Below are 26,117 nucleotides of genomic sequence, written 5' to 3'. Positions count from 1 at the left end.
ATTCCATTCCATTCCATTCCATTCCATTCGTTCTTTCCCAGTACTGGAGGCTGTGGGGGTGGGGGAAGAAAATGCTTCAGCCCAATACATGATTGAATGGCTGTGGGTTTTGAAGTCTCCTAATTCTAGAGATTCTCTTATTTCAGTTCAGGATTGGATTGCATTTCCCAGTCGGAGACGGTATGCAGTTTAGGTGGTCCTTTTGGGACTACTGGCTCTTGTTGAAAACCAGGCAGCAGCAATGGCCAAGACAGCCTCTTTCAATAGATCTATCATGTGCTCAATTGTACCACTCCTAACATGGTTGGCCCTGGTAACTCACATTTGGATTACTGAAACATGCTTTAAGCTGCGTGCTCTTTTAAACCACCTGGAAGCTGCAATTGGTCCAGAATGGGCCACATTGAGAAATCTTTGAAAAGTCATTCCTCTGTGACCTGTACTGCCTCCCCATGGATGTCTGCATAATTCAAGTTGCTAATTATCATCTATGAAGCCAACTGAATTACTTAAAAGTCTATTTCTGCTTGTCCCAGAAGAATGAGGAAGGTGGGCAATCTTTAAATCGCTTTTTTGAAGCCATCTAACTTGGAAGGATCCAGGAGGCTTGCCGTCTCTGCTGCAGCACCCAGCTTATGGAATATGATTCTTCCCAAGGTTCAGATAGCCCTGTGCTTCCTATCCTTCTGTAAGGTCCTGAAAACCTAGTTCTTCCTCCAGGCACCAGGCCAGGCTGTGAGTTGAACACATGCAGAATGAAAGGTTTTTGAACATGCATACAGTGGCAATTTGGTTATTCTGTTTCTCTTTATTTCATTATATTATTGTTCCATTATTTCATTCCAGATGCTTCCTATAATTTTTTCCACACTTCTATATAATTATAAGTCACCCAGTCCTTTTGTAAGTTGGGCAGCCATATCAATGAAACAATCTATCAATTGGTCAAAGAGATACATAACAGCAGGCTCACCATTAGCTTATATCTACATACCTCTGCTGAACAAACACGTTTTCCTTCTTGCTAGTTACCTAAAACTAGCAAGAAGAGGCGAACTGGACTTCCCCAGAGGGAAGAGGAAATTTTGTCATAAGGATACTGCATTCAAAAAGGATGCTACTTCATTTTCAACACATGGACTATGCCTTGTATAAAACCCTTAATATCTCTAAGCTTTTTCTGTCTATCCTTCCCTGATACTCTTTCTTTAAACTTATTTTTACATTTGGATACATTGGCTTGTCTTGATAACTGGTAACTTGCTTAACCCTGTTCTCTAACTATTATTGATAGGAAGGTTCATCACATGGTCTCATCATAGTCTTTTGCTTGCTTACCAGTCAATTGAATTAGCTTATTCTAAGGGCTCCAATGTATTATCATATAAAGGCGCAACTCTAAAACGTTTAGTTGTATTAGAATTTGTGACTGCCTCAGAGAGCCATGATTGCATTATGACCACACAAATTACCTTGCTATAGCACCTCGGGCCTATCTCTATGGCAACCCAATAAAATTACTGCAGCCGCCATTCTAGATTTTATTGAACAAATTACAGCTATAATTAACTTTTAAAATATGGTTTATAATAGAAATATATTAAGAAGTGCAATTTCTTTTCAATAACTGTATCATTAATAATGAGCTTAAATGGTTAAAGTATTTTTATGATAACAGATCTACAATATTTCCCAACAAAATATGGTAAATAAAGGATTAGGGGATCAGGAGAAGCAAGGACCACACGCTTCTGTGCTACACATCTTTCAAAGGTGACTAAAACCATCTCACTAATGAGAATTTCCAGGAAAAAACATTACAGTGCATTACTGTAAATATAAATTATGCAAAATAAATAGGTCATTTCTGAATTACAGAAATCTACAATTTTCTATGTGTCTCAGAATGAAAGGCATGATATTTGGTTCAAAGTTTCCTACTTTGGTAGCATAACAAAAGAGATTTAGAAGCCTCAATCCCCTTCTCCCATTTTGCCGTATAGTTGTTTTTCAAGCAAGCTATATTGGCTTCTTTTAGGCATTTTGGCTATGATTCAAGATCCTAGTTATCAATAAAACCCTTAATGGCACAGGGCTGATTTATTTGTTGGATCATCTCTCCAACTGTTTCTGCTTGTTTCATGAGGTCCACCAGGATAGGTGTATTTTGGGTCCCCTCCTTGAAAAATGTCACTTAATTAGTCCTTTTATGTTTTGGTGCCTGCCTTTTGGAACAATACACCCAGTGAGATTTGGCTGGCTGTAGTATGCAACAATTATTGAAATCTGACCCTGCCAATGTACGCATTACTGGGGTTTTAATGTATCAAAAGCCACTCTAATTTATGCTCTTGTGTTTTCTGGATGCATTAACCCATACATATAAGTACGAAAGAACCACTAATGGGTTGCACATTCCTAGGATAATAGCCTTTTTTGTTACCTAATTATCAAGCAGTGCAAATTGCTTAATAAAACTACTCAACTCTGGACACAACTGGCCTAATTGTGATCAAATTTGAAATTATATAATTATAGGTTAAAATAAATATACTATGTAAAGTTGAACCCAGAGTGCAGAATGTTTAGGGTTAGGGCAGTGATGGTGAACCTTTTAGAGACCGAGTGCCCAAAAACTGCCTCCACCTCCATCCCGCCCCTGCTCTGCCCCATCCCACCTGCTTCGCTCCGCCCATCTCGTCTCCGCCCCGCCTGCCCATGGGCCCACTCACTGCCCCCATGGCCCGCCGATCACCCAGGCGGTCCAGCAGCACGCCCTCCACCCACACTCCACAACATCAAATGGACGTGACAGGACGTGAGGGCGGAGTCTTGTCCCCGCTCCCCAGCTGCCATATCCTTGGCTGTGCTGCTCTGTGCGGGCTGCGCTCAGGGGGTGACTCTCCTCCAGGGGGGCTACTGGTGAGGGGGGGCTGCGGGGGGAGGAGGGGCTGGGGCAATGGTGTGCGTGCCCCCAGAGAGGGCTCTGAGTGCTGCTTCTGGAATGCGTGCCATATGTTCGCCACCACTGGGTTAGGGTAATTAAAAGAGGAGTGGCACTGTCCCAGTGATCCTACTGGAGGAGGCCTCCTGCACTGGACATCATTAAGGAGCTATTGCACCTCATACCCATCATTACACTTGGTTTGCCTTGAACATCCTGTCCAACCATAAAACTAAGAATCAAGATCTCAGACACTTTCATCCACTATCTCACACGTCTGTTCTTTATTATCTTTTTTGTTATACTTTTTTTTCCCAATTTGATGATGCTGAATGTGATTACAAAATTCTCAGCCAGCTTGGCCATGCTATCATGGCCATTCTGCTATCAAACCAAATTCCTACTAAATGGTTTTAGAGCTTTTTAAAAAATATTTTCCTTCTAAATTTGAGTGAGTCAAGAGTTTCCTAGACATCTTGAAACCACACATTTCATTTTAATCACCAGGCACTCAACTACCCGAACTTGCTATTAGAAAGAATATAAAACATATACGTGTAAAACACATCAGTTTTCTATGTACAATTCTTCAACTAGAATTTGCTGCAAACAAAAAACAGTATTCAAGATAATACATTATTTGTATCCTCTATTCTGTACATACTATGTATAAAAAAACCCTACACAGCACTTTAGGATGCAAGTATGAGGGACAAGACCAAAATAACCAAGCATGTATTTATTATTAGTGCTGTTTAACTAATCCAGCTGAGCTTTTGAAGGCTAGAAAGTGTAACAGACAAATAAATATATTTTGCAAATTTTGCCAAATAAAACTTTTGAGCTTTTATATCCAGACATTTTGGTCTAGGTTCAAAATGTTCATGTTCATACACAGCCATTTGCCTTATCAGTCAGATTCTGTCAGTTTTGACTGCCAATTCTACTTCTTGGTCATATGAAGAGGAACTTCTGGAAAATATACCATATTATCTCCAAAAGAAGTAACCCTATCTTCTTTATTCCAGAAATTCTGAAAAATAAGATATTATTTCTCTTCCTGCCCTACAATAATGTATTGTTTTCACACACATAGCAACAAGTGTGAACCAAAGTACAGGACGTCTCTTTTGCCGCAATATTCAATGCATGAACATCATCTCTTAGTCTCGCTTTCACTGGGTAAGGACAAACAAGAAGAGAAGAGAAAACAATGCATGTTTCTTTAACATCTTTGGAGAAAAGGTAGGAGACATACATACATACATACATACATGATTATACAAGACTCAGAATGAGAACTTCATTCTTTGAAAACCAGATTATTTCTTATTTTTTGAAGGGTAAAAAAATAATTTTATAATAATTAAATAATCCCCTGTTACAGCTATTGTAGCTTGTGAAAAATTAATAGAAAACTCTTTTGATTTTTAATGAGATAAACTGAAAGATAACTAGATAAAAGGTGATCAAAAAACTGGGTTCTGGAAAGAAAAGCAAGGTGGCATATTTATGTATATACTAACAGCATGATCATCATTTGACAAGAAGGTTTAGGATAATACTATCACCATCAAAGCATTTCAAGAAAGCATCTCATACTTGCGATATACATCTAAGTAATATCTGATTAATTCAGCAGGTTGAAGCACCAGTTAAAAGTTACATTAACTAGCTTTCGAAATTGAGATGAGAAAACCAATATTAATGTGTGTATATTCATATACATTTTAAAATTACATTGCTAAAACATCTAAACTTACTATTTAGTAGAATCTGACAACTGATATTCCCGTCGTCTGTCATAGCATTCTTGAATACCAGGATCGTTCCATAAGATCTTTATTGCATCTACATAGGGGTTCTCAAATGAGGACACTTTCTCTATATCAACTTCTCGAACTATTTGTGCATTGACCTATTGAAATAAAAAAAAGAAAATCAATACATATTTGTCATATAAAATGTACACACACCAATTTTCCTTATTGAATTCCCAGTTCAAGAAATGATTTGCAGGTAAGGAATATATTATTATAGCCTTATAGCAATACATTTTCACTATAGATAGGAAATGAAAGTAGGGCAGTCTTTTTCTAGAAATGCAGTGAGATTTTTTTCATGGTTTTGATCAGCCATTTTAATTAATTAATTTCCTAATTCCTTCCTGCATCATAGGTCAACTCCCTTGAGACCTGCTGGCTCTTAAAAAAAAAAACCATCTAATTTTCAACAAAAAATTACCTCAAAATAGTTTTAATCTGGACAGGGAAGTAAATGGGAGTCCCAGAAGGAGCTGTTACATTATATTAACAAAACAATTCCTAATATTTCCCTTTTTCTATGGAAAACTGGCCCCAAATATTGAATATGCATTGTTAAATTTTTGTATACCTCCTTAAGATTCCATATTTAAATACCCCCAAAGTGCACATTTTCTTTCCAATATTATGTGATTTTTAATTTTACGTTTTTTTTTTCAAAATTTTGCACATGCGCTTCTCATTTCAATGAAAAACAATGGATTTTGGAGAAACTGAATTTAAACATAAAACAACTTATATAATTTAAACTTGCATCTGAATACAAAGGGAGAATTCATTAAATGGGGTTTCAAAGCTATCTTTGCTAGTCTTTTACAGCAGCAGTCTCCAACCTTTCTGGCTTTGCAAAGCGGCGGGTGTGGGGGGATAGAGGGGATGATTCTGTGTGAGCAGCTCTATTTGCGCACTTGCGCAAATTGAGCGGCACGCATTCACTTCTCTCACAGCCTAGTTCTAAATGGGCCATGGCCTGAGATTTCGGACCCCTATTTTACAGTATCCCCCTAAAACACCTTCCCCCCCCAAATCACACTGGACAACACAATCAATACTATTATTACTATTATTCCTGTTACTATGCTTTGCTTTGTATTGTTGCTGCTACATTTTGATATTTATTCATCCTTCAGCTGCTAAATGAAAAATGGGATATTAAATAAATAAATAAATCCATCCATCAGTAGCCATGAGTTTAGGAAGATGCCTCAAGTCACAGTCCTGTTCATTTAAGAGTAGTGCTTTGCCATGCAAAGAAGAAAATGGGTCTAACAAACTACCACAATTAACAGCTACTCTATCATATCTTGTTCAGGTTCAACCTTACTGTAGCTTGTTTCATCCTATCTGGACCCTATTACAGGTATCTCTCAAGTTACAACCATTCATTTAGTGACCATTCGAAGTTCCATTGGCACTGAAAAAAGTAACATCATTGTATTTCACACACATGACTGATCACGGTCATGTGATCAAAATTCGGGCGCTTTACAACTGCCATGTATTTATGATCAATATTTGTTACCTTCGCAGATGGCTTCTGACAAGCAAAGTCAATGGGGAAGCCAGATTCACTTAATGACCCATGATTCACTTAATAACTGCAGTGATTCACTCAACTGTGGCAAAAAAGTTTGTAAACTGGGATGCAATTCACTTAACTGCCTTGCTTAGCAATGGAAATCTGGGGCTAAGTTGTGGTCATAAGTTGAGGACTATCTGTACATTAAATCAAAATCAAATTAACCATGATACAGCACTACATGTAATGTTTTTACTTAATGAAAGTTAGAGATAGACCTACAGTCCTCAGATATAACAGCAAACCATTGCTTGGAGCTTATAAATGAGTCTTCTTACAGGATGCTGCATCTTCACTATCCTAATTTCTTTTGACCAGAATCTCTTTTCTGCAGCTTCAAAATCAGCACTTGGACCACCTTTAATTTCAAGAGTATTGTTTAAATTTCTATGGAGATTTATCCAGGTCATAGTTATCCCAAAGATGCTTTTTCACGAGGCAACTGGACTTTCTTGTTTTTTTTTTGAAGATGTTTCGCTTCTCATCCAAGAAGCTTCTTTAGCTCTGACTGGATGCTTCTTCTTTCCATTCCCCACTATCTAGTCAGAGCTGAAAAAGCTTCTTGGATAAGAAGCAAAACACCTTCGAAGAAAAACAAGAAAGACCAGTAGCCTTGTGAAAAAGCATCTTTGGGATATTTTTTTAATTCTCAGTTATCCAGGTCATAGTTATCCCTTTGGCAGGCTGGGTTCTTTCTGGCTCTTTCTGCTGAGCATTTGTTCAGCACTTCTCTCCTCATGGCAGGGAGTGGGAGGTGATGTAAGCTCCGCCTCTTTGTGTTCAGAGGCCAGCGATAGCTGTCAGTCTTGGTTGGTAGGCCACACTGTTTTCCCCGCCTGCTACTCTTCCAGATGAATTCTCACAGGCTGATGACTCTCCTGTAACTTCTCTTCCTGGTCTGAGTTGGTTATGCCACAGCAATAGTAGCATGGGTTAGGGTTAGAGGAGAATAGCCGTGGAGGGAGAAAAGGATTTTCTAGAAAAATGCTTCAAAAATATAGTATCAGAATCTTGGGATAGTTTGAGGGTAGGCTGCATGCCACCAATGAATTGCAGGTAATGTGCATCTATATGTACATAGTATGTGTAAATGTACTGACATTTCTATTTGGACTATCACAAAATGCAGACTGTGCATGTACCTGCTTCACAAAATTGCATTCTTTGTGAAGGTGTCTTCTGAATGCTTTGCACAACCCCAGTTTCCAGTATCTTGAGCATATATATTCTGTGTGGATTGCTTATCTACTAGTGCAGGAGTCCCAACCCCCAGTCCGTGAACCAGTACCAGGCCGCGGCATGCCAGCAATCAATCTGCACAAACAAGCAAAGCCCCATCCACGAGATCAGGCAATACACAAAACCACGCACCCTCTGGTCCGCAGAAAAACCTCTCTACATGGAACCGGTCCCTGCTGCCCAAACGGTTGGGGATCTCTGTACTAGTGTGTCACATTTTTTAAAATTATTCTTCATCTCCAAAAATACAAAACAAAGAAATAAAACTAAAAGGTTGGGGATCTCTGTACTAGTGTGTCACATTTTTTTAAATTATTCTTCATCTCCAAAAATACAAAACAAAGAAATAAAACTAACAGATATCAGACACCAACAATGAAAACAAAAAATACATATGTAGAAACAACCCCCCAGATATCAAATACATCATAGACAACTAACATTAAACATAAAAAATCTACCCTAGATAAATGCTAACAAATGTTTTTTCCTCCATGTACATAAAAGGTCTACAAATGTGTAATTATCTTGCAAAATTGCTCTTTAACTATTTCTAAGTGACCTTTGGAATAACAGATTTGAAAATGCCAGGTGAATCTAATCCTCTATGAAAGAAAATTTTAATTACAAAGTTAAAGATTTAAAGAATCTAAAAAAACAGCAAAAAAGTTAGAAAGGGATTAAGGATCCAGATAAAACTGGAATATTGAAACTTTTACAGTAAGATTTTGGAATTATGAAACTAACAATAATATTTTCGAATTAATTGTAAAATGTAAACAGCTTCTTATGTGAAATAGATCCTATTTTAGTTTTTGCAAAACATAATATAAAGAATTCCATGATTTCAAAAACTGGACACTAGAGAGAAATAATGATACTGAATAATACTTTTAAAGAAAAGAATCAGAAATAGTAGCCATAATACCAATAATGGTAATGATGTCTGGTTCTGTGAATAGACTATAAAGCCATTGAAGAAATGTTAGATACAGAACAATCTTTTCCTGGTAAGATAAAGATGGCATCGAAAGTGAATTTACAACTGACAGGTGAAAATAATGATTTAGAAAAGATGTTTCAATGGCTCTACAAAAAAAATACAAATAACAAACAATGAGAGTGACCTGGATAATATTTTTCTACTGAATTTACAATAGAGGCCTGTTAAATCTTGAAGAACTTTGTGCAATGGAACAAGGAAGAAATGAAGAAAAATCAAATCCTATGACTGTTAGTTGTAAAAGGAAGCAATATAATTTAGGTTTATTTGATCAAGGTTAAAATAAGATACTGTTTGTTATTACTTCTGGCTATTCTGCTAACATCAGGACTGAAAGGAAGTTTTTTATGGATTTGTTCATAGAGAAGAGATGGGATATGTAGTGAAGAGATAAATAACTTACATAGGGTGAAGAGTTACTAAATTTGTTTATACTTGTGATGAAGTATATATACATAGATATAAAGATATAAACAGGGAAGATAGATACAGTCTTCTTTTCCTTTTTCTTCTTCTGTCTTCCACTTTTTACTCTTTCCTATTTTCTTTTCTTAGTTTAGTTTATATTAGGTTTTAATATTATAATGAATATTCTTAACAAAATTATATATAGACACAGAGAGAGGGGGGAGGGAGAGGGAGAGGGAAGGAGGGAGGGAGAGATCTATGTTCTTCTCCTGCCCCTGAAAATTAAATTCTGGAGACAATGTTCTGGATCTGTATTTTAGTACAGTTGTCCCCAACAAGGTATTTTCCAAGTGTGGACATTGAAAATATTTCTACAAACAATTGAAACCACATGATGTGTAATTTATTTATTTATCTAACATGGTTCTTAAACACACCTTGTCTAAATCTTGACTTGTGTAAAGCAGTAAATGCTTGCTAATTATTTTCACACACCTTTCAATGAAGCTATTAGCTCAACCAGCTGAAGTGCTAATTTAATTGCTTGAAATAATTATAGTCTGTATACATATTAACTCTCTTTTATATATATGTAACTCAGAAAGGATCCTGTAAAGAAAATCCTGGACCAAAAATATGGATACCTAGATCCAAAAATAAGATATCAGATCAAGAAATATGATTATGAAGTGATGAATATAAAAGCCAAAAATTTCCGACAATATGTACACACCATCTAAAATTCACTGTCCACAGGACACAGCTGTATATATTTCACACACAGTTTTTTTCCACTGGAGTATTAGAATATGGGATGTCCCCAGCACAGGCTTTCAAATTCATGAAGGGGGGGGGAGACAGGACAGCCCATTATAGACAGTAGTCTGATCTTTAAGGGGGGGGGGAGAAAGCCTTCTTCAAGCAAGGCAAATGAAATCCATCTGGATCTGTGTTGAATAACAATTGCAGAAAAATTGCTAAATTATTTGACAACATTATAAGCCTGCAGGGACTTCGTTCAAGAGTCATCAGGAGTCAACAACTATATGGCAAGAAAAGAAAAAAGAAAAAGAAAAAGCCAGATAAAATACAACACTAATTTTCTACTCCCAACAAATCAAACAAAAAGGAAGCAAAACAAAAATACAAAACAAAACCCTCTGAATAATTCCAAATCATACTGTTAAGGAATTTTGCTTTAGTAAAACTTAAATTATAGCACCCACATTTTCATGGTTGCCAGATTTGTGACTCATGTAGACATGCACAAATATTAGGAGAAAGAACTCATGCTTGTAAACTTCACTTTAAATATCTCATTATTTATGTAAAAATTAATTAGGTTATATTGCTTTGTACATTTTCTACTGGAATGTTTATTTTGTTTAATGCTTCTTTTTAAACAAAATGATCACTATTTTACTCTACTAACAGTGCTAAATAGTGGCAAAAAGAAAAGCCATGACTATCACATATTTTTATATAATTATAAATAAATTATATAATCTGAAATAACAGTAGAATATAGATAACATTTAAATTAAAAATATCTAGAGAATTATATCACAGATAAAATAAGTCTAAAATATTAACCAGATTATTTAAAAGCCCTATTTTATTGCCTTTGATTACAGGGCTAACATATCTAAGCTGCAGAAACCCAGGGTCAAAATCAGCTTAATCAAGTACTTTTGGTTATGTCTACATCAGGGGTTCTCAACCTTGGCAACTTTAAGACTTGTGGACTTCAACCCCCAAAGCTGGCTGAGGAATTCTGGAAGTTGAAGTCCACAAGTCTTAAAGTTGCTAAGGTTGAGAACCCCCTGGTCTACATTTTGGCAACCCAGATTTCAATAGCCATCCCTATTTTAAAAAGAGAGTAATTAAATAGCACATGTGAGAATTCACTGCTACAAATCAGGTGTAGATTTTTCTTTTGAGTCTTGTATTATAGTATCTTGGCTATTCCCCAAGGAGGCTTAAGATACTAATCTTGCTAAAGCTATACAGGAGACAGATTGGTAGGTATTATGGAGATCAAGCAAATTCATCTCGACTTCAGTGGAAGATTATACATTAATGGAACTTGACTCCAGTCAGATTGGCATGCACACACACACAGACACACTGTCTTGAAATCCACAAGTCATAAAAGAGCCAAGGTTGCCTACCCCTGTCTTAGGCACAAAGCCAGCTGGGTGATCTTGGGACACTCACTTCTCTCAGCCCTACAAAGAAGTCAATGACAAATCACTTGAAAACCCTTTCCAAGAAAACTGCAGTGACTTAATGTCCAGGCAGTCCCCAAGAATTGGATTTGTCTGAACAGAATAAAATTAATATTTTTAAAATGTGCATCCTGGATTCAGGTTATTCAGTTATTTGATAATGTCTGTTAATCACAGTTCAATTTAAAAAGTAACCAAAAATATGTACATAGGTTCAAATAACATAAACAAATGTTCCAACTTCTGAATCTCATTTTACTGAATATTTTCTAAAATTCCCAATATAACATTTAAAAACACCCAGTTTGCAAGAACACACAAGTTTATTATTTCAAAGCTAGTATAAATATTTGATAATAATTTCAGATGTTACTTAAAGCTTCTTACAAAGATGAGGTTTTGTCTCTGGAAGTAAACTTCCAGGACCTTTAATGAATACAAAATTCAGAGGTAGCAATACTACCACAATTAATGAATTTAAATAATAACTTGAACACTGTGCCATTCTGAAGCATGGGGTATGTACATTGGAGTAGAGAGGATGGGGTAAAAATTGGCAAGATGGCAGATAATGCATTGAGATGTAAAGACTGCCCCTTTTGTTGGTGAGTCACTGAAGTATGCATATTCGAAAGGATCAGAGTTTGTATCATAATGCTGTCTACCATCCTGCTGATTTACAACCCTTTGTGCAGATTCTATTGCACTTAAGCATCTCAAATGTTAAAATCTGCTCTTACAATTAAGCTCTTTCAGGATTTCTAAGGTCCTTTTATTGGCTACCTGCTGTTTGGTTTAGGGTCTTTGGTCTCTGGTGAGATACCTTTTTCTTTAATATATTGTTTTCTTTCAGTTTTTATCTGTAAACTGCCAAGAGCTGAAATTGAAATTATATGAAATAAATAAAACATGGATTTGGATAGGATGCTAAGAACATGTCTCCAGGCATACTAGGGATGCTAATCATCACTACTTTTTATTGAAAAGGGATCAAACAGGATACAATATTTTTGATAAATCTTGGAGGACTGAACACTGGTATATATAAATACATGCCCTGTGATAAGACGGGAGGGGGGAGGCATGGAAAATTCAACCATCCTTTTCAGCAAAAAACTGGAAAATTCAGCAACTCTTTAAAAAAAAGGGCAAAGAAAGCTTTTTCACAGCTATGAATATTGTCATTCCAAGTTGAACTGGTCCTTATGGTTGTTTTCTTGACAATAATGTGGAAACGATTTGTTACTATCTTGCTATTTTCTGTTTCCTATTGTCTTTTTAATTTTCCAAGTTCATCCTATGTCGCAAGTCTTTTGTGGTACCTTTCAATCCAAGTACTAATCAGATCTGATCATTCTTAATTTGACAAAATCAGCCAATATTTGTTAGATGAATCAACCAGACTTGGTTAAAATAGTGTGAAGAAATAAAAATAGGAAGAATAGAATAGAAACAAAACTACTACTGTGTTTAAAAACTACCTTTTTAAAAACTACCACTTTAGACCATCTCATTAATTAGGATTAAATAGCCAATCATGCCTAAATACCCTAACCTCACTAAACCATGATTGCCCTCTTGGTTTCATCCAACATAAAGAGTACATATTAAGCAAATGCACAGCTCTTCTGCTAATGATCCAGAAAGCAGGTTTGTTCAGTTGAAGAAATTAGGTTCAATTTTCAGTGGAAATTGCATTTGTGCAACTAAAACAATGCTCTATTTTAATATTTTATGCAATTGGTAATCTGTAACTGGAAAAAGGTTCTAAAGTGTAACAAGATGGCCAGTTTGGAATTAGCAAAAATAGTGCTGGGAAAAAACTGGTTTATGTAAGTGACAAAACACATGCTGTACTTCCAAAAGTATCTGACAGTATACGATTAATGGACCACAATATTCAGAAAACCGTGTGGTATCTAATGCTGACACAAATAGAAAATACATTGTAGTATATTCTAAATAAAAACTGCTCACATTTTAGATTGTTGATTAAGCCCGGTGTGTCATTTCTATATTTGTAAGTACTAGTATTAGAAATTTTCCTTGTTTAGGAAGAATTTGTGTCATCTTTTTTTTTACTCTAGGTAACAACAATAAATTTGTTCCCACCAATTTTGTTATCTTCTCTTCTGCATATTATAGATGAACATTCGTGTCAATGTATATTAGAAATACTGTAAATAATAGATAAAAGGTAAAGAAGGCCCTGCAGATTTTACTCTGCTATTCATTGCTGACTGAAAGGGGGCGGTGCTCATCTCTTTTTCAAGGCCACTGAGCCAGCGCTGTCCTAAGACATTTCTGCGGTCAAGTGGTCAGCATGACATCATGGAGCACTTTCCCACCATAATGGTACCTATTTATCTACTCGCATTTGCATGCTTTCGAACTGCTAGGTTGGCAGGAGCTGAACAAAACAGGAGCTCACCCTGTCATTTGGCGCTTGAGTCTTGAACCTGGACAGCCGGCTTTCCAGCTGACAAGCCTAGCATCTTAACCACTGAGCCACTGCAACACCCTGTAAACCAGGGGTATCAAACTGCCGGCCCATGAACCGGACACGTCATCTGAAAGCTGCGCCCACTCCATTGCCGGCAATGGCAAAGCTGTCCCGATACATCTTGCGACGTCACATGACATCGTGAGTTTGACATGTCTGCTGTAAACAATTGTAATAATTTCCTGGCCAACCCAGGAGAAAATGTCTTCATAACAACTTAAACCCTTTTTAGTAGCATTGCACTACATTCTAACAGTTGTGACAGCTGGCCCCAGATTCATGACTCTTCTTGCCCTGCAATAATGTTAACTCAAAACATATAATGAAATAATAGTATGAGGATAAAACACTAGCTTATCTTCCAATCAGGAAAGGCATTAAGAGCAAACTTCCCCTTCCTTTATGGCATAGCACCAATATGTTTCTCTTTATCTTACAAAAACTATTGTAAATTCATCTTCAGGGATGGAAGATGGAATGGGAAGGGGATTGATATGGTACTCAAAAGTGTTTTAACTAATAAAATCAGTATTGTACTTTTATGATGCAAGATCTGTCTCTTTTACATATCCACTGTGACCATGCATGGCTCCGTGAAAGGGGCAAAGTCTGCAGGATTATGATTATTTTGATGAAAACATCAGGCCCGGCACATGGCTGTATTTAGGATCTATTCATTGCTCCTTGATTTTCACGCTTATCTTTTATTACTTCATCTAGGCCAGTGGTGGCGAACCTATGGCATGTGTGCTAGAGGCGGCACTCGGAGCCCTCTCTGTGGGCATACGTGCTGTCACCCCAGCCCCGCCTCCTCCCATGGCCCCACCAGCAGTCCCCCTCGAGGAGAGTCACCCCCAGGCACAGCCTGCACGGAACAGCGCAGCCAAGGACATAGCTGGGCAGCAGGCAAAAGACTCCACCCTCATGCCCCATAACATGCAGATGATGCTGTGGGGCATGGGCGGAGGGCGTGGCTGTCATGGCGCTGCAGGGCTGCCTGGGCAATCTGCTGCGGTGGGCCATGGAGGCGGTGCATGGCCCTGTGGGTGGGCGGGGCAGGGGGTGGGTGGGGGCAGGCAGGGCGGGAGGTGGAGCAGGGACGGTGGCAGTTTTGGGGCACTCGGTCTCTAAAAAGTTCACCGTCACTGGTCTAGGCTGTTGTCCTAGAGCAGGGGTAGGCAACCTTGGCTCTTTTATGACTCGTGGACTTCAACACCCAGAATTGAAGTCCACGAGTCATAAAAGAGCCAAGGTTGCCAACCCCTGTTCTAGAGTATGAGATTTTTTTTAAACATTATTTCTAGTAATCCCAAAGGAGATTACTATCCCAAGATCATGCCCCAGTTGATCATCCATAGATTGATGATCTACTTGTTCCCGACAGAATTCTTCTTCTTTCTTATTTGTTACCCAGACTAATTTATATGAAATTATTAATAAGCACATGGTGTTCTGCAATTATTCTTGGCAATTTGCTTCATCAAAAATTAGGTTACCGCTTATATAATATTTATTAACATATTTCAATGCTTTAGACCTTTAGATACAGGAAGAAAATATGTTTGTGTATTTTAAAATGAAACTACCTTTCATATTTATGTTGTCTCTCATGTTTCTATATGATTTCCTATGCATCACTTTTAGAATTGTCTTGCAAGTGAGGTTAATCAGCTGGAAAGAATCTTTAGCTGGTTTAACAAAGCCAGTGAAAAATAAAGCCTCAAGCAGAAGAGAGGAAGATAATGGAGAAGATATTTGAGAAGGTTCTGCAGGGAATAGTATGTGATCCTGCATATAGAAGGCTGGCCTTGGGGGAAATGATAGCTTTCAAGGCTGTCAACCTGATTAACAAGTAAGTTCTAAGTTGAAAGCCAAGTATCATAAATTCTAGTGAGGCACAGTCATTCATTTTTTCAGATCTAATTCACAGATATTGATGGTACAAGTTTAGGAGATCTAATCAGATAAAACACTTTTGGGATAAGCTTAAGCTGCAATATGTCTCCTTTTCAAAATCTGTATTTTATGTTACAAATAGTAACAAAAGGAATGAATAATTAATTTTTGTTTATGCTTCATGTGGATTAAAGTGTTTCTTGACAAATCTCTCTCTAATGGGCAATGTAAATGGCCCTTCAGTTTCTAAAGAGAACATCCATCCAATAAATCTTCCACTGCATTTTGCTTAATTAATATGTTTCAGTAAAAAAGCTATAGGTTTTGGCCATATATTGTGTCAGAACCCTATGCTCTCTTTATTAATGATGAATAAATTAATAAAATTGCTGCATGCAAGAAGATAAGCTACAGAAGCACTTTTCTGCATCTTGCACCCAGAACCAAAGATACACAACACACACTATTAAAAATTGAAAAATGTAAAAAAAAAAAAGTAAAACAATGTAAAAAAAAAATACACATCATGGTAACAGAGGAAAGGCTATAACAGAATTTTTGAAATGTGTCAAAGAGAAAGCATAACACCCTGTTCCATTTTTGCTCTAACAAACAATAGATTTAATTTTTAATAAAGCAAGTTTCTTGCCTTCAAGTTGCAAATATTGGCTTGCAAGTATATAGTTGAACAGGATTTCCTATGTTCACACAAGACTTGTCATGTTCTGACTAACTTCATATTCCTCCTGTATGATTATATGCAAGATGCAGATTTTTAATTTATATGGTTTACAATTGGATGTCCAAAGTACAAAGCGTTCTAATTTTTCTCATGCTACACACATCATGTCATAGACATGCGCTGTGCTACAAAAGTATGCTAAATACTCTAAACTGCAAAAGGAAACAATTAACCTTAAAGCCTTTTTTTAAGCATTTAGCAGGACTCATTTGGAAATACGTTATTTTTAAACTCTATGAAATTTTATGTTCCCACTGTAAAGCCTGAGAACTTTATAGGTCTTGCTTAAACTGCCAGGTAGAACAGAGTAGACCCTGTTATGAATATTATTATAGAGAGATAAAATTGGAAGAATTTCTTTTGGCTTTATGTACTTGCCTTGTTGAACAATGGTTTCTGCACTAGTCTCTGAATAATTGATTCCATAAGTATAAAACTCTGCCAACTCTTCAAAACTGTTACAAAAACATCTGAAAGTTTGGAAGAAAAAGGCCAATGGCTGAAAGTATAGTTTTGAAAATCTCGGTATAGTTATCTTTAAAAGAATTAGCTGTGTATTTTGTAATTTCAAAAGAAGCTCAAGAATTGCACTATAGTACACTTAAGAGGAAATAATTATTTTCAAAGGCTTTGCTCTATGTCAAGGGTCCCCAACCCCCAGGTCGCGGCCCATTACTGGGGCTGTGGCCTATCTGGAACTGGGCTGTGCGAGTGGTGGGCCAACGCGCATGCACACAGCTCGACTTGTACAAGTGGCAGGCCGGCATGCATGCACACAAATGTACAGCTCAACTTGCAAAAGTAGAGCTGCGTGCACATGTGCACTGGTCCGCTGCTTGTGCAGCAAGGTTTCCCTCCCTCCCAGCTGAGTTGCCAAGCTGCAAACTGCTGCTCTATGTGACAAAAATTTTGCGATAATTGGATAAAATGACCCCCACACACACAGAGAGAGAGGATATTCCTATGCAATGTGTCTAGCATCCCTAGCATGGGGCTTTGGTAACAATATTACATTTAAAGCCAATCCCATATTTTAAGTATTGGTAGTCCATGTACCCACCTTGGTAGATGACTTATGCAAGAAAAGAGATTGGAAGTGAGAGGGGGGATGCAACTCTAATAAACTTCCAGGACTTCAGTACCATTGACCATGGTTGTCTTCAGGACTCTTGGAAGAGTTGAGTACTGGGGGCAGTTTTATAGTCGTTCTGTCCTGTCCTATAAAGTTGATTTCAAAAGGTGGTGTCTGAGGTCCATTGTTCATCACTCGGGTTACTGATCTTTGCAGTCTCTACATAGTTCTACTGTATCTTTTCTGCTATTGAACAGTGACATTGCTGGGAGAGATCAGTGAGAATTTTGGAATGAGGTGTATTCAGAATGCTAATAAGAGAACTACAGCTTCCTACTCTCTAATTCCAAAGAAGCATTTGGCATACTTGAATTTTGGCTGAGCTTGTAAATGGCTTGATGAGAGAGAACAAGATGAAATTATATTCAGACAAAACAGAAGTGCTAGTGGTAAAGAGGAAATTGGACTTGAGAATTGAGGTGAATCCTGTTTTGGATGGGGTTGCATCCGCCAAAAGTAAGTTTAGTTTAGGAGTACTCCTTGACTCCCAGCTGTTGCTGGATTTGCAGCTGTGACAAGAGGCACCTTTGTACAACTAGTTAATATGCTAACTGTGGCCACTCCATAGCTGACTTGGTGATACTATAGTTATCTACGCCTTGATTACAACCTGTCATTGCTACTGTAACATGCTTTTTGTGGGGTTACTGGAAATACTCTAAAGCTGCAATTGATATGTATCATGGGAGCTAACCAGTGCAAGACCCAGGGATCATACAGTGTTTGCACTAAAAGACCTGTATTGGCGTTCAATTATCTAGTGGGCACAAACTTAGCCTGAATTAGATTGTGCTCCAGGATAATGAGAAAATAGATGACTTAATTGACTGCTCAGCTACATAATTCCTCTGTGAAAAAATGCTTGTGCTAGTTTTGCACATTATGTCCTTTAGTGTCCTTCAAGTTGAGCTTGACAGGATCTTCAAGAAAGCCAGGAGCCTTTAAAAAAATATAGGTAGTCCTTGATTTACGACCACAATTGAGCCCAAAATTTCTGTTATTAAGTGAGACATTTGTTAAGTGAATTCTGCTCCACTTTATGACATTTCTTGCCACAGTTGTTAAGAGGATCACTGCAGTTGGTAAGTTAGTAAAACAGTTGTTAAGTGAATCTGGCTTCCCCATTGATTTTGCTTGTCCAAAAGTGATCGCAGGAACTTGGGACACAGCAACGGTCATAAGAACGAACCAGTTGCCAAGCATCTGAATTGTGATCACATGATCATGGAGATGCTACCAAGGTTGTAAGTGTGAAAACTGATCATAAGTCACTTTTTTCAGTGCTATTGTAACTTTGAACGGTCACTAAATGAACTGTTATAAGTCAAGGACGACCTGTAAAAGGAAAACCATTCTGGAAGAAGGCAATGTCAAATTATTTCCATATTGTTTCCAAGAGAACGACATGGGCTTGACCATGAAGCTTAACTTGAAGGACACTGAAGGACACAGTGTGTAGAAGTACTGGCCAGGTCTGAGATCATTTCGTTTTGTCACTTCAACCACTGTCAGAGAATGCTGCTCCTACCTGAGCCTATTTAATACAGACATGTCAAACCTGAATAACTTGCATGTTAAATTTAGGTTGGGCATGTAAAATATCAAGGCCAATGCTGTAGATGGGAGGAGATGCATCCTTCAAATGTGTCAGTGGGGACCGGTTTAGGTGTATCCAAGTACTGCAATTTTGGAAGAATTACATATGCCATTCAATAATTCATAATGTGAACAAAACTCACTTCAGTAATGCCTCGATTTCTATTTTGAAGATCTCTAACCTGTGTTTCACACCTTTTCAGTTTAAAACTCTTTGTCTTTTTGCTCTCTTATAGGGGATAGAGCTTAACTAGCTAGGGGTTAAAACAAGCTTAAGATCATATCTTAATTGTTATCATGATTCATTGCTGTCTCCTAGAAAGTAATCAAATTTATCTGTGTAAGGTTAAAGTAGATGGCCTCAAAACATGTAGCAATATAACTCAGTTATTAGACTGAAACTGGTATCCCCAACTCAGATATTCTTATTGCATGCCCAGATAGATTATTATCTTCAGGAAATATCAAAGTAACAATATTCAGCCAGAAAACAGAACCCCTTCACATTGCTATCCAAATCTTTAGAAACATTTGGAAGTGGTATCTTTAGTCTTTATTTCAGCCAATTTGAAATGATGAGATCAAGCAACAAAAATTGGTTTGCTTCAGGTTCTGAACTAAGGGAAAAAAATCATTCATCCTCACTCCATAGGACAGGACAAGAAAAGCACAGGGCTAAAGACAACTTCACATTTTGTCAGTTGTCAGTTTTTATCAGTTGTCAGTTTTGGGGATGAAGGGTAGCAGCAAAGCCATGGGGGGGGGGGTTTGCTTTCCCCTTACAGAAGCTCAAGGGAAGCCAAATGAAGATAAGAGGCAAGAATTCCCCTAATGGGAGAAGGGAGCTACAGCATCTCAAAAACAAAACAAACAACTAACTTAAAGTAAATAGATTCCTCCCCACCCTTTCAAATTAGGCTGGAAATAAATCAGCTTAGCTTTCCCACTCAGTTGACATCATGGGAATATAGAGGCCTACAGCTGCTTTCAAATTGGCACAGAATCCTCATGTGGAATGGTCCTTAGAGAGAAGCAGCGAGAGACTGTATTTGGGAAATAGACAATTAAAATTATTATCCCCATATCAGGATCCAAGACAATAGCAGGCCTCTGGGTAAAGTGAATGGTGAATTTCAAATGTGAAATGTACTGTTTAACAGAGTTGTAAGAACTGAGCACTTGACCTCCTGGTGCAAAGGAATCAGTTTTAAAAGATGTTTCTCTCAGTATTTGATAGATGCTATCCCTACTAGGCAGAGAATTTTTCTGACGCAGAATTTACTAAATATGGAGCACACATATACCATTTTTGCATTTTGTATTTTTCCTGTTCATCAATTTATTGCTACATATCTAACTCTACAAGCTCTGTGATATAATTAGAGGTAGTCTTTGATTTATAACAGTTTATTTAGTGACCATCGAAGTTACAGTGGCAGTGAAAAAAAGTGACTTACGCCAGTTTTTCACACTTATAACCATTGTAGCACCCCCATGGTCACATGATCAAAATTCAGACGCTTGGGAGTTACGTTCCAGAGTTATGCAATCACCTTTTGCAAACTTCTGAAAAAGAAAGTCAATGGAGAAGCCAGATTTGCTCAACATCTGTTACTAACTTAACAGCTCCAGTGATTCACTTAACAATTGTGGCAAGAAAGGGGCAAAACTCACTTAACAACTGTCTCGCTTAGCAACAGAAATGTTGGGCTCAATTGTGGTTGTAAGTTGAGGATTATCTGTATTTTACAACCCGACTGGATCAGTGTGGCGCATATGTACATATGCATATAATCAAACCTCTGAAAAAGGTAAGGCATACGCTTGGGAAAATGCCACACTCTAAGAAATATCTGAAAAGAAACAAATAAATGTTCCTATTTAACTTGGGTTGGATTTTGCCTAAGAGGATTGTGTAGGTATGTATTTGTTGCACAGACACTTACACATAGAAAAATATGGCATAAGCAGAGAGATAAATTACTATATAAAAGAACAAAATCTGTTTTCTAAACTGCAAGATCTTTTTTTTTTTTTTTTTTGCTAGAGTGGGCAAATGTCTGCTGAATGTCTAAATCTATATCCTTTCATCATCTGTTAATGCTGCATTTTGTATTAAAGAGCTGAGAGATCTCCCAGCTTGGCTGTTTACTCTGACCTAAAAGCTAGTCCAAGCTTGCCAGAAATCACATGAAACTGGACTTTCTTTTGAGGACAAAATCTCTATTGTTTGTAAAAGGGATTATTCTAATAGTCCTGGTAGGAGCAACTGAGGTGAAAAAAAAAACCTCAAATATTCTCTTTAGGTCATGTGCTGCTAATAGGTATAGTGTATAAAAGGGAATACGAAGCAAGATTATTTCTGTTACAGTTATATTTTACCTAAAACAGAAGCCACTTTCAGTACACTACCTTCTTACTACTAATTTGTGACCTCATTCAAGAATATCCTTGTAGTGAATTACTTTGTCTCACATTTACTGCCCTCATGTTACAAATGCATGGATTAAATATGCAACTGGAACCGTTAAAATATAACTCTTTTCAGTAATATATAAGTCTGTACAATATGGTATTCAGGCATACAAATAAATTAACTCATAATCTGGAACTATTCAGAAGTTAGAAGCTGACAGAAATTCTTCATTTGGGAGGCAATTGGCTATTTCTCATTTCTCCTTGGACAGCAAGACTTTTGTTCATTTAAATCTATTACTTCTCCAACAAATGAACAGCTGCAAAAAGATGAAGAGATATAAAGAAAGAATAATCTATAACAGAGATCCCCAACCTTTTGGGCACCAGGGACTGGTTCTGTGGAGAAAGGTTTTTCTGCGGACTGGAGGGGGGGTGGTTTCATGCACTATCTGCATTCTGCAGATGGGGTTTTGCTTGTTTGTACGGACCGGTTTCTGGCATGCCGCGGCCCAGTGCTGGTCCACGGACCAGGGGTTGGGAACCCTTGATCTATACACTCTGAAATACTTTACAATGGCTATCACCAATTAAAAAAGGAGGAGAAAGGTATATTGTACAATGTTCTGTGAGCAGTCTCTAAAATTTGATTAAATAAATAAATAAATGCAAAGAATTTCCTATGGCTTCTCATTGTGTAATAATTGCATAGTATTTGGACAAATTGATAATAAACATGATTTCATATGATAAAAGAAACTACTAGATATGATCAGTTTATATAATTAAGCTTATCAGTTTCCACATTAAAATTTCTTTACTATATACAGTAACTATATTCAGATGTTATTAATTATTAAAGTAACTATATGAAAGTGTCAGAATACACTGAAACATAAACTAACCAAGGACATTGTATTCACATAATACACTGTGTTATGGAAGGAGGAAAAAAACCCATTTTTTTGCCTTTATTTAAATAGAACAACAGCAACAAAAGAACAAGAAAATGGAAAAAGCAAAACAGTAACAGCAAAATAAATACTAAGGCTTTTTGTCCATATACGTAAGTATATAAAGTTTTACACAATAGTTTCAATAAAAGATGATTATATTTTATTTTAATTGTCCAAACATCATCCAAATCTTTAAACAAGTTGCAAGTAACATCAGACATTCAATTTATTTAATGTTTGACATTATAATGGTAGGTTTGTGCTTTATATACTTATGTATATCGACAAAAAGCCTTAGTATTTATTTTGATGTTACCATTTTGCTTTTTTCCACTTTCTTGTCCTTGCTATTTCTTGCTAACCCTGCCTTTAATGGGAACCAGCTATCTAAAATGGAATGTCATCTCCCAATTTTAAGGAATCATAATTACATTATGGTACAGTTAAATTAAAGAATTTCAACTAAAGTTAAGTGCGTCTTCTAAGACAATAGTGCAAGTCCTTTTATCATCTGAACACCAATGCAATTTTTCGGTGAAGCAGTTGTTGGCATAAGATACATATTAAAAGGGTCCTTTTCAAGAGCCTATTACCATGTCAATGGACAGAAATTATACCTAAAAAAAATTGTACTTGGTTGAAGATGCACACATGCTTGTGCACGTACGTACACACACACACACACACACACACACACACACTCTCTCTCTCTCTCTCTCTCTTATATCACATAGACATGCTATGTGAACAAAAGATAATTTATTTTATGTCATCTGGAGCAAGTTGATTTGAAGAAAGAAACTATATACAGTAAATATTGCCATTTTAACGTTATCTACTGTCAAATGGACAAGCCACCAGACACAGTGCTGAATCACATAGTGTCATCAATGTACAAGGAGCACAGGAAGCCCAACAGGAAGACAGAAAAGAAGGATGCACAACTAGATTTGACTTAAAACTACAGAAGGGCCAAATGAGGCGACACAGTTATTTTGGGAAGGTGAGGGGAAAAAGCAGAAAGATGGCTAAGTTGCTTGCTTACAGAATTCTTTAAAAAATGTCCATTTAAATAAAAACAAAACAGGGAGAAAAAAGTGTTTAATTAATTGCCTAAAATGACAATAGATATTGCATCTTGCTGATTGAAATTTATGGAACACAATAAGGGGGGAGGGGACTCAATAGTAAAATGCCTCTTATAAGGAGAAAAAAGTTGTTCTCAGCTTCTTAATTTCTTATGTATGTCGTAGACAGCCACCATTTCATATTAGCACATATATTTTTCATTACCATCGTAACTGTGAACAGTCGCTCAATAAGACAGTCAATACACAAGGACTATCTGTACTTATATACTACCTGTATAATAGCACTTATACCATACAACCTACAAAATTATTGCCCTGCAGCATGACCCACATTAATTGAAGCTTCAGCTCACAAACAGTGCTTTCTTCCAGCTATCTTCCCACACCTATCATTCTTGTTCAATGCCTTTCAGTGTAGAAAAGTGATCTGCGAATCCTTTGTTTTTACCCTGGGTTTCCTATCATATGGAAATGTATGAGAACAATACGTATTTTTCCGGGGTGATTTTCACTGGATGATTACTTCTGGGAAAATTAACAATAGCATTACACTTCCTCCACTATCTGTCTAATCATGGTCTGATGGATACCAAAATCTTTTGTGATAGTTTTGTAGCTCTTTCCAACCTTGCAACCATCAAGTACCCTTTTGGGAGGGCTTCCTGAGTACTTCTATAGAGTGGTCTCCAATGGAGCAATCAATGCATTCGTTATTTTTTTTTTAGGAGAGGGCCTTTCAGTTTCAAATCTGATTGCTGTCTCTTTGATTTGATTTAACTGGCTCCCTTAGGAAAGTTGATTATCCTACAGTGAATGTTGGATTAACATAACACACAGCACTACTGGGAATACTTTAACCGGAATTTCTTTATTAACTTAGATGAAGTTCTGATCATATTGTGAAATCACAGTACTGTGGGATTATCCATAGCAAAACATGGTTCACTTCCTCTCATTGTTGCTGAGCATGGTATTTTTCTAATATGGAATCAATCTTTTCTTGATGATAATTTTGGCAAAGAGGAAAACAACAAATGGTCACGTCCATAGTACACAGAAATGATGAGTAACACCATGCCATAAATATGTCAGTGATCTTAGTATCTGCATATTTTTAAGTGACCGGTCTTTTTTATTATATCAAAAGCCATTCCTTTTAAGTGAAGTGAGCTATTAAAAAGATGAGCTATTAAATCGACATTTTCCTAAGCTGTATATGCAGGTATATTATTTTTTTTATCAGAGGACCTATTACTAAACTAAAAACCAACTTCTCTGAACTGTGAGCTATCTGAGGTGCAGTGTGATAATTTACAACATGAGCCTGAAGGTGTGTAATGATTGTTGAAAGCTTATTTAGTATTCCACCAATTCTTGTTCAAGTGATCCTCAAAGAGACACTGCATTAATTTCTGCTACCATATTTCTTCAAACAGAAAAATAGAAACTATTTCTTCAAATAGTTAATACTTAAAACACTTAAATAAAGTTCAAATAAATATGCTCCCCCAAAAGACCAGGCTAATAAGATCTTTATTTGAATCATTTTCATAATTTGAACTCAATTTTGATTTGTATTGTCATAAATGAAAGCTGGATTATCTATCTATCTATCTATCTATCTATCTATCTATCTATCTATCTATCTATCTATCTATCTATCTATCTATCTACCTACCTACCTACCTACCTACCTACCTACCTACCTACCTACCTACCTACCTACCTACCTCACACACACACACACACAAGCAATGTTCTTGTCTCCTAGAAAAAACAGACATGGTCCAAGACAAAGACATCCACAAAAGGTGAGATCCTGTAAGCATGTGAGCGAAATAAATTCAAAGATTTCTTTAAAATTTCAGGTAAGATAAAGATGGAAAAGAAAAAAAAAAACCTGTGCAATCTTTCCAAGACTAAAAGGCTCCACAAAATGGCAAAAGCCTATCTAACTTTTCACATTTCAGCAGTAAATGTGAGGTTCACCAAAAGCACAGGAGACATGACTAAAGCTCCCAACAGCCCTGTAGCTTTGGGATGATGTTCCTGATGATGATAAAAAACAGTGGAGACTTTCAAACCTGCTGGCTGTTCATTCACTATCCAAAGAATGACACTGCTATACCATCCAGATGCGGTGTCAGCAGCTAGCTAGTAGCCCTTTTCCATTCCTTCATTTAAATAAGAAGAGACACAATTTCTTCAGCCTAATGTAAAAACCTACCTGTTCTCTCTGATGTACAACAAGACGACATTTCTGATCATCTGTCTACTGCCTTTGTGAAACTCTGGAGCCATCCTTATCTCTATGCACATTACAGCTCAAAATAAAACAAAGAGAGAGAAGCTTGTTATAAAATAAGCTACTACAAGTCCCATAAGAAAGAAACTATTCCAGTGCATTACAGGGACAGTAGTTCTCTCTCAAGAGGCAGGTGTAGCCATACATTTCTTTTTAAATGGTTACAAATGATCCAAAAGGAGATTTTAACAGTGCTTTTCTCTTTCCTTTTTTTTATAAAAAACAATAATAAAACCATTATTTGAAGCTTCTTTTGA

General features: G+C 36.9%; 1 protein-coding gene across 1 annotated transcript in view; it reads right to left on the bottom strand.

Moving 5' to 3' along the window:
* The window catches only part of LOC120316041 (guanine nucleotide-binding protein G(q) subunit alpha), a 98,330-nt gene that overhangs the window by 27,360 nt on the left and 44,853 nt on the right, over positions 1–26,117 (bottom strand). Inside the window, exon 3 of the mRNA XM_039361184.1 lies at positions 4,708–4,862. Within this exon, the coding sequence (XP_039217118.1) occupies positions 4,708–4,862 (155 nt within the window). The remainder of the gene's footprint in view (positions 1–4,707; positions 4,863–26,117) is intronic.

This window comes from Crotalus tigris, unplaced genomic scaffold (assembly GCF_016545835.1).
Source record: "Crotalus tigris isolate CLP2741 ecotype Arizona unplaced genomic scaffold, ASM1654583v1 scf7180000017585.4430047, whole genome shotgun sequence".
Taxonomy (NCBI): Eukaryota; Metazoa; Chordata; class Lepidosauria; order Squamata; family Viperidae; genus Crotalus; species Crotalus tigris.
The sequence above is the reverse complement of the archived record's forward strand: the minus strand, read 5'-3'. Positions and strand labels throughout refer to the sequence as shown.